Source organism: Quercus lobata, unplaced genomic scaffold (genome assembly GCF_001633185.2).
Source record: "Quercus lobata isolate SW786 unplaced genomic scaffold, ValleyOak3.0 Primary Assembly Scq3eQI_43, whole genome shotgun sequence".
Lineage (NCBI taxonomy): Eukaryota > Viridiplantae > Streptophyta > Magnoliopsida > Fagales > Fagaceae > Quercus > Quercus lobata.
The window spans coordinates 12,695-31,993 of NW_022154759.1; the positions used below are offsets into that span (position 1 = coordinate 12,695).

The window sequence follows — 19,299 nt, forward strand, 5'->3', positions numbered from 1 at the left end:
TATTATATTACACTAGTTGCAGATCAACGCGATACATGAAAATAAATAATTATTTTGAGATACGGTATAATGTATAATTTATTTACTCAATTTTATTGTAGCATAATTAGTTCTCCTTAAAAATAAAACAATTTCTAAAAGTAATTTCTATCTCTTTATTTTTACAAATATATAATTTTATTGTTTTTGGTATTTTGATATATATATATATATATATATAGAGAGAGAGAGAGAGAGAGAGAGAGAGAGAGAGAGAGAGAGAGAGAGAGGTTCAAGTTACACTTGTGGAGTTACACCATTTTTAAGCTGTAGATTCCTAAAAGATTGAATGGTTAAAAATAAAAAATTGTTATCCATTAGTATATCATTACATATTTACCAAATTAATAGCATTCGCATTATTTCTCTCCTTATTAAATGCTTCTTGTGTCTCTTTTTCTCTCTCCTTATTAAGTTTTTCAATTTTCATTGTAATTCCTTTTTCTATGCAATTCCTTGTACATTTCCGCCATCTCCATCTTTCTATACTTTTCTTATTTTGGTTAGTTTTTTTCTTCCCTAAATAAAACCTATCACTTTCCTCATCCTTTTTAACAAAATGTTCAAGCAAAAATATTCATAGCAGTAGCCACAAATAGCATCAAACAACTACAACAAGACCACAAATTTCTTGAAAAGAACTTCTAATTATTTTTAGTTTAGGTACTTTGTATCTCGTGTTCCAATTTTACTTGATTTTTTTAATCTTTCTTAAATGTTCATTGATTTGCAAACAACCTCATCACCTAAGATACAACTTGATTATCTTATCACTAAGGATAAACTTCTACTGACTTGGGACTTTTATTTGGTTTGGTTGCTGGATATGTTTTTATCTCTATCTCTTGTATTTGAACTCAAACTAGTATGATGATTAGTATCAGTAGAATCCTTAATAGGGCTCAAGTAATCACAGCATAGACAATTATGTTTTTTATTTTGAAACTTTTCTTTGAAGAGTTGAGTTGTTATTCCATAAGATCAAAACAATGTAATTTGATATTTCTTAATTATCAAAACCATGGAAATGGTTGGTGGAGCTATTGGATTTGTATGTGTTAACGTGTATAGTGTTGTGGGCTTTAGGCCCAACTAGATTACTTGTATAATACACATTCTTGTACTACACTCTTACTTGTATTGCACTCATATTCCTCCTATATAAAGACACTCATATATATTCTTTTATTTGAGAAATACAATACAATTATTCAGTATTTCTAACATGGTATTAGAGCCATTGCTCTAATCCTTTGGTGTGCCGCTCTTAATCAATCTTGTCTTCTTGGGTGTCATCCACTACAGCCGTTGTTGTGAGCAGCACCACTGCCTCCACCGCAACTCCAGTACATCAAAGACCACTACCTTGCCGCCACCACCACTTCCGCTTCTCCGATCAGACCACAGATTGCACCATCAAAAAGTAATCTCTTCGATCTGCCTTTCTATGAAAATATCGTCTTCATTGGACCTTTCACGCACCTCCACGTGCCGCTACAATTCTCGGCGTTAATATCACACGCCACCACATGTCGCCAATCCTCTTCACGCGCCGCCACATGCTTCCACGCATCTACACACGCCAAAACTCAATCCGCTGACATCATCAAGCCACATCATCACTGCTTGCATCAACAAGACGTCATCTTGCTTATGTCAGCACTCAGTCAGTGATTATGTCATCACCGTTGACTGTCGCCTTTGACCGTTGACTTTTTTGTTAGGTTGACTTTTTGCAATCCAGGTGCTCTTTACCTAGTTTTTCGTTTAGATTTCATTTTTGCAGTTCGTTTTTGCAGATTTTGCTTCTAAATGAAGAATAAGGACAAGTCTTCTTCTTTTTGCAATAATCGTCGTCGACAATCTAGCAAACGTTTTTGCAATTTTTGCAAATGTTTTGGCCACAATATTGAGACTTGCTATCATCGCAATAGATCAATTGTTTCAATTTCTGCTACTGCTGTTGCTAACACTAAGAGTGTCCAACCAATGGCTCCCGTCTCTGCACAGTCTAACTCTTCAAGACGCACTTTCACCATGCCCACAGATGACCTTAAAAACATCATCGCCAATGTCATTCATATGGTTGGTAATGCATCTTATTCCTCTTCTCTCTCAGCTTTATCTGGTATGTTTCCTTCCTCTTGGCTTATGGATTCCACTTGTTGCAATCATATGACACCTCACTCGTCCTTATTTTCTAAACTTAAACTTGCACCACACCCTCTTAATATTCGCACAGCAAATGCTTCCACAATGTCTGATCATAATATAGGTTCTGTTTTGACCTCCAACCTCTTGGTTCCTAGGGTCTTTAATGTTCCTGACCTTTCTTACAATTTATTTTTTGTGGGACAATTAGCTGAGTTGGGTTATCGCATTATATTTGATTATTCTGGGTGTATTATGCAGGATCTAAGGACGGGATAAGAGCTTGGGACTAGTCCCAGAGTTGGGCGTATGTTTCCCGTGGACAACCTTTGTCTTCCAATTGTTGCTCCTGTTTCTGTTGTTGCAGCTACTACAGTTTCTTCAATTCCTTCTCTTGTACTTTGGCATGCTCGACTTGGTCATGCAACTTCCTCTCGGGTACAACAATTGGCTTCTAGAGGTTTGCTAGGTCCAATGTCTACAGAAAATTTTGATTGTGTTTCATGTCAGTTAGGAAAACAACCAGTTTTTCCTTTCAATACTTGTGAATCAATATCCACTGATATCTTTGACCTTATTCATTCTGATGTTTGGGGGCCTTCCTCTGTCTCTAGTATTGGTGGATCTTGATATTTTGTTGTCTTTGTTGATGATTACTCTCACTATAAATGGATTTTTAATATGAAACATCGTTCTGAATTATTGCAAGTATATTCTAATTTTAAAAAAATGGTAAAAACTCAGTTTTCCAAACGCATCAAAATTTTTCGATCTGATAATGCTCTTGAGTACACTTAATATGTTTTCCAAGCTGTTTTGCATTCCTATGGCACTATTCATCAACTAACTTGTCCAGGTACCTCTCAGCAAAATGGTAGAGCCAAACGAAAACTTCGTCATAGTCTTGACACTGTTCGTGCTCTCCTTCTCTCTACCAAAGTTCCTGCTCCTTTTTGGGGCGAAACTGATCTTCATGTTGTTCATGCTATTAATTGCATTCCAAGTCCTGTTATCCAAAATCAAACTCCATATGAGCACCTTTTTAGGTCACCTCTAGACTATCACCACCTTCACTCCTTCGATTTCACTTGTTTCGTTCTTCTTTAGCCATATGAGCATAACAAACTTGAGCCTCGGTCAAGAGTTTGTTGTTTTCTTTTACTATGGCAAAACTCAAAAGGGGTATCGGTGTTATGATCCTATCTAACATCGTCTTCGTATCTCCCACAATGTTGGCTTTTGGGAACATCACCTCTTTGTCGAGCTCTCTCACTTCCGTGCCTTCCTATTTTCCCCCTTTGTCTTAGATCTTTTTCTAGATGAGGTACATATTCCTTCTGTAGCTACTCCTAATCCTCCTATAGTTGCTCCTGATTCTCTTGTAAACTTCTCTATCCAACTACCAGATATCATTGATCCCTTTCCTAGTTCACCCTTTAATGAACAGGTGGAAGATGAATAGGTCGAAGACGAGCTACCTAACCCCAACCCTGAGCTTGGGTCCCCTGCTCCTGTTCTGCCTGAAGATCTTGCACAAGACATTCCAACTTCGTCACTCAACTCAAGTAAGATCCATTCTTGCACATTTACTTGACTATCATTGTTACACTGCCTTTGTTACACTACACGAGCCTCACACCTATCGTAAGGCTTCCATTGACCCTTTATGGCAAATTGTAATGAAAGAGAAACTTGATGCATTATCTAAAAACCATACTTGGGATTTGGTGACACTCCCCCCTAGGAAATCTATGGTTGGTTGTAAGTGAATCTACAAGATTAAGACTCGCTCTAATGGGTCCATTGAGTGCTACAAAACTCGTCTCGTTGCAAAAACTTTTACACAGGAGTATGAGATTAATTATGAAGAGACCTTTACTCCGGTTGCTTGTATCTCATCTATTCGTGCTCTCTTAACTGTTGTTGCTGCTGCTAGTAAATGGGACATTTTTCAGATGGATGTTAAAAATGCATTCCTTAATGGTGATTTAAGTGAAGAAGTTTATATGCAACCTCCTCCTGGTCTCTTTGTTGACTTCAACAAGGTTTGTCACCTTTAACGTGTACTTTATAGCCTTAAACAAGCTCTAGGAGTTTGGTTTGCCAAATTCAGCTCTACCATCTCTCGCTTGGGTTACATGGCCAGTCATTATGATTCTACCTTATTTCTTCATCGCACTGGCAAATGCACTATTTTACTTCTCCTGTATGTGGATGATATGATCATAACTGGTGATGATCTCAGTGGCATTCAAGAACTCAATGATTTTCTTAGTCAGCAGTTTGAGATGAAAGATCTTAAACATCTCAGCTATTTCTTGGGTTTTGAAATCACTCATTCTACAGATGGACTTTATATTACTCAAACCAAGTATGCTTCTGAACTTTTGTCTCGAGCTGGACTCACTGATAGCAAGACTGTTGACACTCCGGTTGAGCTTAATGCGCATCTGACTCCCTCAGGGGGGAACCATTGTCTAATCCCTCTCTTTACAGACGCTTGGTTGGCAACCTAGTTTATCTCACTATCACTCATCCAGACATTTCCTGTATTGTTCACCAGGTGAGCCAGTATCTATCTGCTCCATGATCGACTCACTATGCTACTGTTCTGCACATTCTTCGATACCTAAAGGGCACTCTCTTCCATGGTCTTTTCTACTCTGCTCAGTCTCCTATTATTCTCCATGTATTTTCTGATGCTAATTGGGTAGGAGATCCCACTGATCGCAGGTCTACCACTGGTTATTGCTTTCTTCTTGGTTCTTCTCTAATTTCTTGGCGAAGTAAGAAACAAATTCATGTGGCCTGCTCCAGTACTGAAGCAGAATATCATGCCTTTGCTAATACCACATCTGAGCTCCTTTGGCTATGATGGCTTCTCAAAGACTTAGGTGTGTCTACATCCTCTGCTACTCCTCTTTATTGTGACAATTAGAGTGTCATTCATATTGCTCACAATGATGTCTTTCATGAATGGACTAAACACATCGAGATCAATTGTCATTTTATCCGTTATCATCTTGTCCATGGTGCTCTCAAACTGATCTCAGTCTCCTCTAAAGATCAACTTGTAGATATCTTCACCAAATCACATCCTAAAGGACGCCTTCGTACTTTGGTTAACAACCTCAAGTTGGTCTCACATCCACCTTGAGTTTGAGGGGGGTTGTTAACGTGTATAGTGTTGTGGGCTTTAGGTCCAACTAGATTATTTGTATAGCACACATTCTTATACTACACTCTTACTTGTACTGCACTCATATGCCTCCTATATAAAGGCACTCATGTATATTCTTTCATTTGAGAAATACAATACAATACAATTATTTAGTATTTCTAACAGTATGTATCAGGGTTTTTTTTTTTTTTTTTTTTGGTGGGTTTAAAGGGTGGTTCATTAATTCTTTAAACTTTATTTTTACCCTATAGAATTATCCTGAAGATCACATGTTTTGTTTTTAACTTTTAAGTTATTCTTAGATTTCATTGCAATGGCACTTGGTCAATTAGATACGACTAATCTCCACACAAAGAGAGAGAGCCAGACTAATTTCCAATTTCTTGATTCTCAAAAAAAAAAAAAAAAAAAACCTTTTCATTCTATCATGCCTGAAAATTTTGTAAAAAATGGTTGAGGTTCTATTTAGGGGAGAAAAAAATTAACTGAAGTAAGGAAATAGTAGAAAGTTGAGAGAGTAGACTTGTGATAAGGAACTCAAAAAACACAACACTAAAATGTATCAATCCAAAGTAGAGATATTAAAAGAAATAAAAATTAATTAATCGAAACTAAAAGTAGAGTTGCAATAAATAATGAGAGAGAGAGAGAGAGCATAATGACATTTAAGAGAAATTGAGAGAGAATAACAAATTTATAGAATAAAAGATGATGATAAGAAAATTTAAAATAAAACGTATAGTTGTAATCACCAAATTATCCAAACCATGTTATGTAAACATTATATCATTATATACTATATATTAATAATAAAATAGGATTACATCTAACTATCAAAGAAAAAAAGATAATTTTTTCCTCAAAAAAGAAAAAGAAAAAAAAGATAACAACTTAAAAACACAACCAAATTATTTCAACTTAATATATAGTTCAACACAAAAATTTCATTAACTTAAAGTAGAGATGCAAGATTTAAAAAAAAAAAAAAAAAAATACACACGCACAGAGTAATCACCTTTTTGTGTGAGTAAAGATTTCAAAACAAAAATTCATTAAACTAAAGTAGAGATGCAATAAAGAATTATAAATCCACCAAAAATGGAGAGAGAGAGAGAGAGAGTAATCACCTTCTTGTGTGGGAAAAATATGGAGTGAATTAAGAATTTATATAAACTAGGCATTCCACCTTTGATAGACTCACCAATCAACTTGTACAAATTGTTGAAAGTTTTCCATCCCTTCTATGAGAGACCAGGATTTTTGGGTGCTCTCAACCAAAAGAGATAGGTATTGGCGCCCCTCTTTTGGGATTATGTGGAGTTGCCACTTATTTTAAAAGAAAAATAGGAAAACTATACAAAAGAGTACAAAATATCTGAATAATAAAAATTCTCATTAATTAGAATCAATACAATTTGATAAAAAGAACTATACATAGCTTTGTTTCCTAGTGTACATTCTAATAAAAAAAATTATAAAGCTTTGTTTCCTAGTTACAATCTATCAAAAGAAAAGATAAAGCACTATTCTGCGAACCAAAATCTATGGTTTGGGGGCTAGGTTATAAAATGGGAAAGTGTTAGGCATCTATTCTGCTTGGACAGAGTCCAGTCTTCTAAACTTTAAATAATCATCAAGTACCCATATGCAAAATGTTAATGAGATGAGACAAATACCATGTCAAATTCTTGATCTATGGTTAAAATACCATTTAAGAATCCTAGATCTGCATTCCTATTTTGTATGAAAAAGGTTTGATGAGATTGCTTGATTAAAATTTTAGATTTGAGTTTCCATGGTGAGAAAGAATGAGTTTTTAATAAAAATTTAGATATGGTTTTATTTTTATAAATATAAGAGAAAACATATTTTTTATGAAAATGCAAATTTTTGTTGAAAAATACAAATTTGGTTTTGTTTTGAAAATATAGATAAGATTTTTATAAAAAATACAAATTTGGTAAGATTTTTATGAAAGATACGGATCTGGTTTTGTTTTGAAAATACAGATCAGATTTTATGAAAAATACAGATCTGGTTTTTATGAAGTAGAAAAGAATGAAATTTTTGTGATAGATTTTTTTGCAAATCTAAGATCTTGAGAGAAATTTAACCCTAGATCTATGCATGTTAATCAATCAACAAATTAAAATCTAAATTGATCATGTGGATTTTTTTGAAAGGAAAAGCATGCAATAAACATACTAAGAAAACAATTATGTAAACAATGAAAAAAAAAACACATGTTAATGAAAGGTAGAGCAAAAACAAAAGCATGTTTGTGAGAAACGAGATAAAAACATCCCTGCTTGAATGTATTCTACAAGAGGGGATTATTTTAGAAATCAAAGAGAATGAATCTCTTTGAGATCTAAAATAGGGTCACTTAACAGAAAAGAAATTCCTAAAGCAAAGTTTCCAGAATTTTTTTAGCGTACGAGGAGAGAGGGGTGCTGAATTTTGGGGTTTCTCCTCTATTTATAGAGGTTTATTTGCTTAAAAAATAAGCTAGGGTTGCTTAAAAAATCAGCTGACACAAATTAGGTCAGGTTTTATCCCTAAAAAATCGAATCTGATTGGTCTTGACTTGAACCAAACATATCTGGGCCCGATTTTTATTTTGTGCCAATCGGCACCGTGGAAGTGCCGATTGGCACTCTGTGTGCTTCATTCAATTTCGCCTTTTTGTATGTTTTGGACTCTTTTTTATGCATTTTTTTGAGTCGGGAATTGTACATGGACGTATGTTGAACTTGTATTCCTAATAAAATCCATTTTAACTTGATAATTAAATCCTTAACAATAATTATCTTAGAGATAATTACCTTTAAAACTTAATTATCAATCCAATTTCAACATTATAAGACTATCCATTTTATTCCCCTGCAACCAAAATTATTTAATCAAAATCAACAACCAATCATAGAAATATATTTAATTAATTTTAATTGTCAATCAATCAAAATTAATGTCAATTAATCATGTGTGATCAGTTCCACCCAAATGAATGCATGTAGACCGTGATGATTTGATTTCATGATATCTTTCAATTCGATGGTCCGATTTACAAACCGGACATATTGTTATGATCGTTAGAATTTCAAGATCATTTTTATAATATGTGATGAATGATTTAATGCATGAAATGCAATTATGATTTTTGGGTACTTAGAATGATTATCTTAGTCATCTTCCAAGATTAAATCATGGGTGCAAAATTGAGTGTCTACACCTTCAACACCACCAAAGCACCTTTAGTACCTTTCATAATTCCTCCCCTATAAGAACATCCATAATGGAAGCTATGATACCAATTGTTGTGCAACAACAAAAGTTCTAACATCAATTTTTATTGTGATTTGAAGCCAGTAGAGGCGCATTCACATGATTAATAAAACAAAATATTTCACACAAGACAACAATATTTAATATGGTTCGACCAACTCCATGTTTACGTCCCCCCCCCCCCCCCCCAACCAAAATATCCACTATCAATAATATGGATTATAATGATATTAATCAACACTCAACAAACCTCACCAACATAAACTCACAAAATCAAAGTCCAATACACCCAATAACTCTCTCATACTCACAAAACAAACAAACTTTTAACACACAACCATTGGTAATATTTCAACCCCAAATAATCTACCAACTCTTCTTCAAAGAAACTCACCATGTTCATCTAGGAGTTTTTCACCTCTCTCCACATGCGAGGAACTTTAGGCAAAAGCTACCAAATTAATCCTTTGCAACAATGCCTATTTATAAGGCTTCAAACATATTTCTTAATGAACAAGGAATACCCATTACTTCTTCAATAAGGAATAGTTTCTCTTTTATGACAAGGAGAATCCTTGTCTTCCACACCAAGGAAAAACAATTCCTTCTAAGCCAAGGAAACCCAAATCAAAACTAATTAAGAATTTGAGGTAATATTCAACATAAGGAAAGAAGCCAATTGGAGAAAAAGAATAAAAAAAGGTCAAAAATTCGGAATCAGGATTTTTTTGCATACGTCTCAGTATTTTGGGCATAACTCTCAACTATGATAGTGGATTGAAACGATTCAAGTTGGACTAGAAAGCTAACTCAAAGAGCTAAATATTTGTAGCAAGCCCAAATTCTCGCTTATACTAGGACAAAATCACCCCGCAACATGGGCCTGAAAATCTGACGAATTTCTCAATCCGAATTTCATTATTCTTTGAGGGTTTACTCCATGTCCAACTTGTATTAGGAGTGTGTATGCTTATATAAGGGCTTAGATCAGTTTGAGAAAGGGGGCATTGCTAGGGCTATAACATGAAATACATAGGGGCGTAAAGAGAAGCTGCTGATGGCAGCTACCTCTGTGGCTTTCCTCCATGACAGTTTTATTTTTTTAGTTTAATGCTTAGTATTTTATTTTTATTTTTCTTTCAATTACCATGAGTAGCTAAATTTTCGATTAAGTTTGAGGATAAAATCTTGTTAAGGATTACCGGTATTATTTATGAGATTTAATTTTTCGCACCGTAGTTGTTCTTTAATGATTTAAATTATTCTTGCTTCATCTCAATTGACTAAGATAAGCTTCTTAATATAAGTTCAATCATGTTTTTCTCATGATTTTGGATTTATCTTAATTGATTGAATGTTTGGTTTATTATTTCTTTATTTTAAAGTTGGATACCTCTTTTGATTTATTTGTCAACATATACAATTGATAATTTGATTTTTAAATTTGATATCTCTTGTGATTTGTTTGTCAATAGATAATTTGATTTTATATTTTGGAAGCGAATAAGAGAATGCTTTAGATTTTTAAAACAGGGATTTTGATGAGCATATTTTCCATTATCATGCAGTAGTTGAGAAAATTAATGATCATAAATATTTGCTAATATGATTTATAAGGAGGATTTCAAAACCTTAATTCCTCTTTCTTGATTGTTTAATATCTTTATTGCTTTATATTATATTTTTTCTTAGATTAATTTCTTGTCTAGTTTATTTAATTTCAAGTAATCAAATTTTATTGAACTAGATTAAGATTAATTTAGTTGAGGTTTCATTAATTTTCCTTCATTCATACAAGTCTCCGTAGGTTCGACCTTGTGCTTACCCAACTATACTTGGGTACGGTTTGTGCACTTGTGAGCATTTATAAATTTCACAACACATCTATTCCTCCATTCCAGCCTCTTTCTAAGGCAAAGCCACCCTCTTAGCGTTTATAATATTAATATATGCCCCTCACCCTCACCTTTGTTGCATGGTCACACACCTCATGAACGCGCTTCTTTGTCACACCTCTTGACTACATTCACTTCAAGATTTTTTGGATGTGCTTGCTTTGTTCACCTTCCAACCTATAAAAGCACTAAACTTCAGCCACACTGTGTTGTTTTCTAGACCACATTTATTTTTTTTGAGAATCAATACGAGACAATTATATTAAGCTGAAACAAAATCAGAAACAACAAACTCAAAAACATCCGGAGGAACATGCTCCATCTAGACTAACAAAGGTAATGACCCTCTTGCTCTCTTAGCTAAGGCATGAGCTACACTGTTGCCCTACCGCCTTGTATGAGAAAAAGAGAAAGTTCTAAGCGAACTCACAATAGACAAAAAGTCTTTAACAAACTGACCAATAGACGGGTGGCCACCATCAGCTGCCTTCAACGCGTTGCACACCATCTCCGAGTCACCTTCAAACACAGATTGAAATATACCCACCTCCACTGCAAATAAAGCTGCCCTTCTTGCAGCCAAGGCCTCCAAGACCTCCACAGAATCCGGGTAGGGAATTTTTTCAGACAGCGCTGCTACCACCTCGCCATTTGAATTCCGAATCACAACTCCAATTCCCGCCTCTCTAGACTCAGCAAAGACAGCCCCATCAAAGTTTGTCTTGTACATCTCCCCCATCGGAGGTCTCCATATGGTTCTTCCAGGTATGGTTTTCAGCTTGATCATCGGAAATTTCCTCTGATACTCAGTGAGATAGTTGCTGGCTGTGTCGAAGACCTTCACAGTAGGCAAACACTCTTCCTTTAATCTAATCTTGTTCCTACGGTGCCATATAAACCAAGCCACAGTAGCAAATACTTCCAAATTGAACACATAATTGAACAAAAGAAATACAAAATGTTACCTTCAACCTACTTTGCTTGTTTGACCCCCTTTAACCTACTCTCATTGAGGTTTGCTAATGATCTGTCAGTCCAGCCCAAGCTCAAAAGAAGAATATGGTGAAAACTAATAATCAACCAATTAGACTTGAACTTGAAGCACAATTGTTATTGCAAAACAAAACACACACGGCGATTGTGAACAAATTAAACAATAGGAGGTCCAGATAGGTCTTAAATCTTTAAAATGAGATAGAGGCACTTACTAAAATCCAACTCAGACTCCATGCTTTCACAAAAACCAATAATAGTTTCTTGTGTTTGATCATGTCACAATTTAGTCCACAAAATTTCATGTTGCATTTATACTACTAAGGTTTGGACTAAAATGAAACTTTTAGGGTTTCATCCAATTCTAAATGAACAGATTTTATATTTTGTGGACAAATTTACCCTAAATGAAACAAGTTTAGCGGTCTGATTTGCTCAATGACTCATGAATGCAATTATAAAAAGCACGTCAAGTCAGTACACTGATATTAGCTTTCTATTTGTTGGAGCCATGGTGCAATCGAAAGAAATAGGACCAAAATGGAAAACCTCACCCCAAAACTAAAAAAAAAAAAAAAAAAAAAAACCTGGTCCACAAATTTTGATCTCCTTACATCTTATATATATATATATATATATATATATATATATATATATATATTTTTTTTTTTTTTTTTTTCTGGCTCTCAACCAGGTACAACACACTAGTGTATTAGGAGAAGGTGTTGAAGAGAAACTCCAAGGAAACTGCCTAGTCATTGGTATGAAATTTCTTAGTTTCTGACCTTTCTTAAGTTGACTAAGAAGTTTTTTCCTTTACTCTTTGAATATAATTTTGTATAAATGTTGTGAGCAAGACTTCTACATTCACAAGCTTGCAAAATCTGATGCAAGTTTGTTATGCTTCACATTTTAAAGCTGCAACTCGCTCTCTCTCTGGGTTCTTCACAGGTACATTCTCTTTACCACCCTCAATTTTGAGTTACTATATGTGTCTGCGCATGTACAAACTCTTGGCCAGTCCAAAATATCCTTAACGATAAATGGTATTAGAGGATCAATTTCCTTTATGGATTATTTGTAATATAACTATGAATGCGTCTAAAGCAGGATTAAGATCATTCTATTTTAAGATTTCTGTTCTTATTGATTTGCTTCTGCTTAATTAAAAATTTTCTTAATTGGATCTATGTTCATATTTATAACCTCTTTTAATCTTGAGGGATTTTTTTTTTTTTTTAATTATTTTCAGTAAAATAACCACTCTAGGATGTTTGGCTCTTGATATGGTTTCATTTTTTTAATTTATCGGAACCAAGCCCTCAGATTTATATGGGTTCAATAGACTAAGAAATTTGATGGACAAGCATTCTCTGTATCCATCGAAAATTTGTCATGGTTTTATAGAATATTTCTTGCCAGAACAATTACCCATGATGAGCTAAATTGATCTAAGCTCTCGTATGCGATGTTCATTTTTTTCAATAAAAAAATGGCATAGCCTACTCTTCCTTTATTAGGAGAATCAGGATACAAATCTCCTCTACCCATCTTACTATCAAATTATAAGAAATTAAAAAAAAAAAAAAAAAAAAAAAATCGTAATAATAACTCTTTTGGCCAAGAACCTAGCAACATAGTGGCATAGCCTGCTCTCCCTTTATTAGGAGAATTAGGGTACAAATCTCGTCTACTATCGAATTATCAAAAAAAAAAAAAAAAACATAACAATAATAACTTTTTGATTTCTTGGCGTGTGCTTAGGTAGGTGATATGTTTCAAAATCGTGCAATTCATGACTTACATGGTAGCAGTGTAGTGAGTACTACTGGTTTAATACTCTATATTGTGCATGAGCATGACCATTTTGATCTCTAAGCAAATATTGATCAATGGCCTCCAAGTATATTCATTTAATGATATATTATAGCCTCTTCATGTCTAAACTTATTATATATGCGTATTAATATTCTATCTATAATCTAAGGGTTTGGTGGACAAGATGATTTCATGTTTGAAAAAGAAAAGGAAAGCAAAAGAGGAGACACCATTTATGAAGAATGGAAGGCTATTATTAGAGGAGCTAATTGCCTTTTGCAATGGAAAAAGCAATCCTATCCGTGTCTTCTCTGCTAAAGAGCTCAGAAAAGCAACAAACAACTATGACCAACGTCAATGTATTATGTGGGATAGTGATTTCAAATTATACAAGGGTTCTCTGGAAGACCGCTTACTTTCAGTTAAAAAATACCACACAGAAGAAGAAAGATTTTCTGTTCTGGAAGACGTTACGCTTGGCATTATTAAGGACATTGTGGTGGGATCGCAAATGAGTGTCTGCCAAAATGTTCTAAAACTCTTAGGATGCTGCTTAGAGACCAAATATCCAACTCCAGTGTATGAATTTGTGGGGGATAAGGTTCTCTCCAATTTTATCATTCCAACTGGGATAGTCCACTTTGAGCCCTTAACATGGAAATGCAGGTTAAGGATCGCAATGGGCATAGCTAATGCGGTTGCATATCTCCATACTGCATTCTCCAGGCCTGTTGTCCATAGAGATGTTAGGTCAGCCATCATTATATTAGATGAGAATAATGTTGCCAAACTGATTGATTTCTCTCTCTCAATATCTATTCCTGAAGGTGAACAATATGTAGAAGATGCAGTACGTGGCAGACTGGGGAATCTTGCACCTGAATATGTACTTACAGGCTATATAACTGAGAAGGTAGATGTGTATACTTATGGTGTGCTTCTACTTGGGCTTTTGGCTGGATGGATGTTGAAAACTCCAGAATGCATAAGTACGGAGGCCAGTTTACCAATGTTTGTGAAGTCATATCATGACCAAAATCGGTTGATTGAAATCGTAGATCCGATGTTACTAAAAGAAGGAATTAATCATGAACAATTTCTAGCTTTTGCACAGATTGCCTTGAGTTGCATCTCTGATACAGCAGAAGATAGGCCAACAATGATTGATGCGGCAAAACAACTCAGGAAAATTTATGAGTCTGTCTCGCCTCCTTAGCTTATCTTAGCTCTATGCCGAATGATTGACATTCAAGAAATTCTATGCTCTATATAGCATTTGAAAGCACAAACTTGCCATCAAAGGTGGAGTCATTGATTCAAATTCCATATCATAATTTTTAATCAACGTTATCGACCCAGTGAATTTCTAACATTCCGATTGAGTTTTTTATTTTTATTTTTATTTATTTATTTATTTTTAAATTCAAGCAGCTTTTTGTGATCTAACTACCAACAAATAGCAGAATGTTTACTTATCCTTTTTGTTGATTTTATATTGAAATTATCATGTTTTTATGTCTCTAAATTACATTAACTAGACGTAGAACCATACGATACGTGAGAATATATAATTGTTTTGTAATGTGATATAATGTATGATTTATTCTTTAAATTTTACTGAAGATAATTTGTTCCTCCGAAAAATTAAACTATTTCTAAAAGTATTTTTCATCTCTCTATCTCTATTCTCTACAAATATATCATTCTATTATTTCTGATTTTTTTTGGAAAAATTTGGGTGTGTTTGATTGATATTATTCTTTTTTTTTTCTTTAAGTGATCTATATTCTTCAAACTTTTGTTATGTGTGTTATGTTTTTTCCCCCTACAGCTGAACTAACCTTTTTTTAAGTTTCAAATTAATTATTTAAATTTCTCATTATCTTAAGGAGAATATCTTGATAATCAAACCCCCATCATAAATTTACAATTGATAGGCACATTCAAATACATAGTCATGTTGATTTTATTTTTATATAAACTCAAATTTCCACTTCCAAAATATTTAAGAATTAACTCAAGTCAAAACTATAAGAGGGAGAGAAGGTACACGTAATGGGGAACTCAAAAAACACACCATCAAAATGTATCAACCCAAAGTAGGGACACAAAAAAATACAAAAATTCATTAATTTAAAGTAGAGTTGTAAGAAAGAATAAATATAGAGAGAGAGAATAATCACTTTTTTTTTTTTTGGAGAGAATGTGAGAGAAAAATAACAAATTATCTAAGTCATGCTATGTAATAGAATACTATTATATCAGAATATAATGTCACAGGATAACATCTAACAATAAAAGAAAATAAAATAAAAATACAACCAAATTGCATCAACCAAAGTAGAGTTCAACACAAAAATTCATCAACCTAAATTAGATGTGCAATAAAGAATTAAAAATCCACCAAAAGAAAGAATATATATATATATATATAGAGAGAGAGAGAGAGAGAGAGAGAGAGAGAGAGTATTCACCTTTTTGGGTGGTCAAAATATGGATTGAATGGAATAGAGAATATCAAATTTTTATAGTAAATGAAATAAGGAGAAGAAGAGCCAAAATCAAAGGAAGATAGGAAAATGAAGGGATGAGGGAATTGTAAGGTTAAGGTATAGAGAAGTGGGGAGATAAAAAGATAAAAGTGGGGGGAAATGTTGGAGGAATTGTAATTGTAAGGTGAGAAATTAATAAGAGAAAAAATAATTAAAAAGGGAAGAAAAAATATTAAAAATAGGTGAATAATGTGACTGCATAACAACAATGACTTTTTTTTTTTTTTTTTTTTTGTTTGAGAAGACATAACAACAATGACTTAAATTGTCAAAAGTTGATAACTTGACGTTAGCCAAGAAGCCATCAAATGTTCGCATGCCCAAGTCAGAAAGTGTGGCTTGATATTCAACCAAACCAAAGATGGGCAATCCAACAAATAGTATGCGCTTGCATTAAATGTTGTAGATTTGTTGCCTGGATTCTTGGCCGAAGTTGTTGACTTCCTTGTCAATAGAAGTCTTGCCATTATTGTGATGCAAGGGAATATAAATATGATGTAATGAGATATAATATAATATATATATATATATATATATATATATATATAGACACACACATATAAAAGTAATAATTACTACAAGTATTAACTATTTAAAAAAGAAGAAGATTTCTACAAGTAAATTTTTTTTTTATCTTTTTATCTTTACAAATATATATATATATATATATATTTTATGTTTGATTTTTTTTAAGGTGAATCACATTCTTCTAACTTTTATTGTAGTGTATTATATTTGCTTAATATACAACTAACTTTATAAGTTTCAAATTTATCTATATATATATATATATATATAACCGAAGCCTCTGCTGGCACCACAATTTTCCACGTCAGCACAATATTTAAAAATTAAAAAATAAAAATAAAAACATTATAACACCTCAAAACTCTAACAACCTTACCCATCTCTCAAGTTAAGATCTATATATATATATATATATATATATAAAACCGAAACCTCTACTGGCACCACAATTTTTCACGTTAGCACAATATTTAAAAAATAAAAACATTATAACACCTCAAAACCCTAACAACCTTACCCATCTCTCAAGTTAAGATCTATATATATATAAATATATATATAAAACCGAAGCCTCTGCTGGCACCACAATTTTTCACATTAGCACAATATTTAAAAAATAAAAACATTATAACACCTCAAAACCCTAACAACCTTACCCCTCTCTCAAGTTAAGAAATATAAAGCCACAGTTTCTGCAAACTCTCTCTCTCCAAACGTAAATATCAAATTCAACCCCTTTAATTTATCTTTATATTTTTTAGGCTTCTATAGAGTTATAGTGAGTTATGCTGATTTTGTTTTGTGTGTGTGTGTGTGTATAAATGGTCCTAATACTCCAGTATTCCAAGAGAAGTTTGTATTTTCGTTAATTGAAGGCCTTAGAGAGATAAGTGTTGCAGTTTGGAACAACAATACAAAAGACGATTTCATTGGCAGCGGAAAGTAATTACTTTGTCTCATATTTTTGTTTTTTGAATTGACTTTGTGTGCTTTTTAGACCCTTTTGGATCAATTTTGTTAATTGGGTGTTTTTTTTTTTTCTTTTTGATAGGGTCCAATTGGGGAAGGTTCTTTCAAAAGGTTACGACGACCGCACTTGGTGTCTGTATACTAATAGTGGGGGGTAAGTGCTATAAATTACTAACCCTTTTAAGTGTATAATCTGTTTCTAAAATTATCTATAATATTTTGTCCTCTGAAAATTTTATCTCTTTAATTTTAGTATATTGTGTTTCTTAAGTTATAGACAGATTTTCTTTGTTTCTTATTTTCAATAATAAATCATTTTATTGCAATACCGATAATTGTTTAAGAAATTCAATATGTTCATATCTCTATAGAATAGAGAATAGTAGAAGCCAATTTTATTACAACTACTTAAATTGAGTTGACCTAATTCCGTACAATTACAAAGTATAGCATGAAAGATAATAGAATTAATTGTTGTAATTTTTATTTTCTTTCCATGTTTTGAATTTCCATGTTTTGTTAAGGCTTAGTTGCACAATATGTGTAAATTCTTCAAAAGGCTACTTTAAATAGTAAGTCAATGTGTCTCTTACATTTGGGTATTAGTTAGAATTATTTTCAAATGATTGTACCAATAAAAGTGAATATGTATAAATTTTGTTTAACTATCCCGTGCATCGCACGGGTTAGCGACTAGTTATTCAAATTTCTCATCTCTTAAGGAATAAGGAAATTATCATAATAATTAAAACTCATTACAAAATTACAATATTATCTTAGCCAAATTTAAAATGAAACTAAAGGAATAAATAATAGGCTTTATAAGAATTTATTACTCAAACAATTAGTAGGCATATTCAAATTCCTATTTCCAAAAAAACTAAGTATTAACCCAAACTAAAATTCGGCCAAAGCTATAAAAGGGAAAGAGAAGACTTTCTGATGGGATAAAAAAAACATCAACCTTAATTAGAGTTATAAGAAAGAACAAAAATTCACCAAAAGAAAGTAAAGAGAGAGAGAGAGTGAGTACTCACAGTTTTGTGTGGGAAATATATAAATTGAATGGAAAAACGAGATCAAATTTATACAAAATAAAATGGTTAGAAGAAGAGTCAAAATATAAAAAAGAGGAAGGAAGTATAATAGTAAAGTAGTGGAGAGATAAAGAGGCAAAAAGGAAAGGGAAAGGTTGGAAGAAGGTGTAACAGTAGGTATATGAACTAATAGGGAAAAAGGAGTTTTTTTTTTTTTTTTTCTTTTTGAAAATAAGGAGTAGAAAGTTTAAATAGATAAAATAAAATATAAAAAATAAATGAATGATGTGGCTGTTGATGTGGCTCAACAGGAGTATAGCAACAATAAATGTTATGCTTCATCTTTTAGTAATATATAGATTCGCTAGAAGTGATAAATAGAGGTGGAGCAGACAAGAGCTCCTATGTGAGATAGCAAAGAGAATTAGCTTCTTCTCTGTGTGTGCACCATAGATAGGAAGCTAGAGTGTCCTACAACTTTTGTCTAAATACAATAGGGTTTTCTCTATATATTTGTGAGAGAACCAAGGATGTATTTGAGGTTTGGGTTTGTGTGAGAGTATCTTCAAGCTATTGTTGTAATCTCCCAAACTATAGTGAAACTTTATTCTATCGCCTCCCATGGACGTAGGTTTATTGCGAAACTACGTAAATTTCCTTGTGTCCTATTTTCTCTTCTTTATTCTTTAGTCTTGCGTAAATAGATTATTTCACAATGTTCACAACTTACCCTTATTGATGAAAAGATGAAGGAGAGTCACTTTATATGGTCAGCTAATGTTTAGAGGAAAGCGATTAATGCAAAAGTGAGAAAGAGTGAGTTGGTTCAAGTTCATGGAACAAGAGAAAAA

At 33.1% G+C, this 19,299-nt stretch overlaps 1 protein-coding gene across 1 annotated transcript; it reads left to right on the forward strand.

The window, feature by feature from the left end:
* Nucleotides 1-12,408: 12,408 nt before the first annotated feature.
* On the forward strand, nucleotides 12,409-14,578 carry LOC115973263 (non-functional pseudokinase ZED1-like). The gene is made up of 2 exons (XM_031093517.1): nucleotides 12,409-12,495; nucleotides 13,532-14,578. Exons 1-2 carry the CDS (start codon nucleotides 12,445-12,447, stop codon nucleotides 14,576-14,578), a joined length of 1,098 nt encoding a protein of 365 aa, XP_030949377.1. The 5' UTR covers nucleotides 12,409-12,444.
* The last annotated feature ends 4,721 nt before the right edge of the window (nucleotides 14,579-19,299 follow it).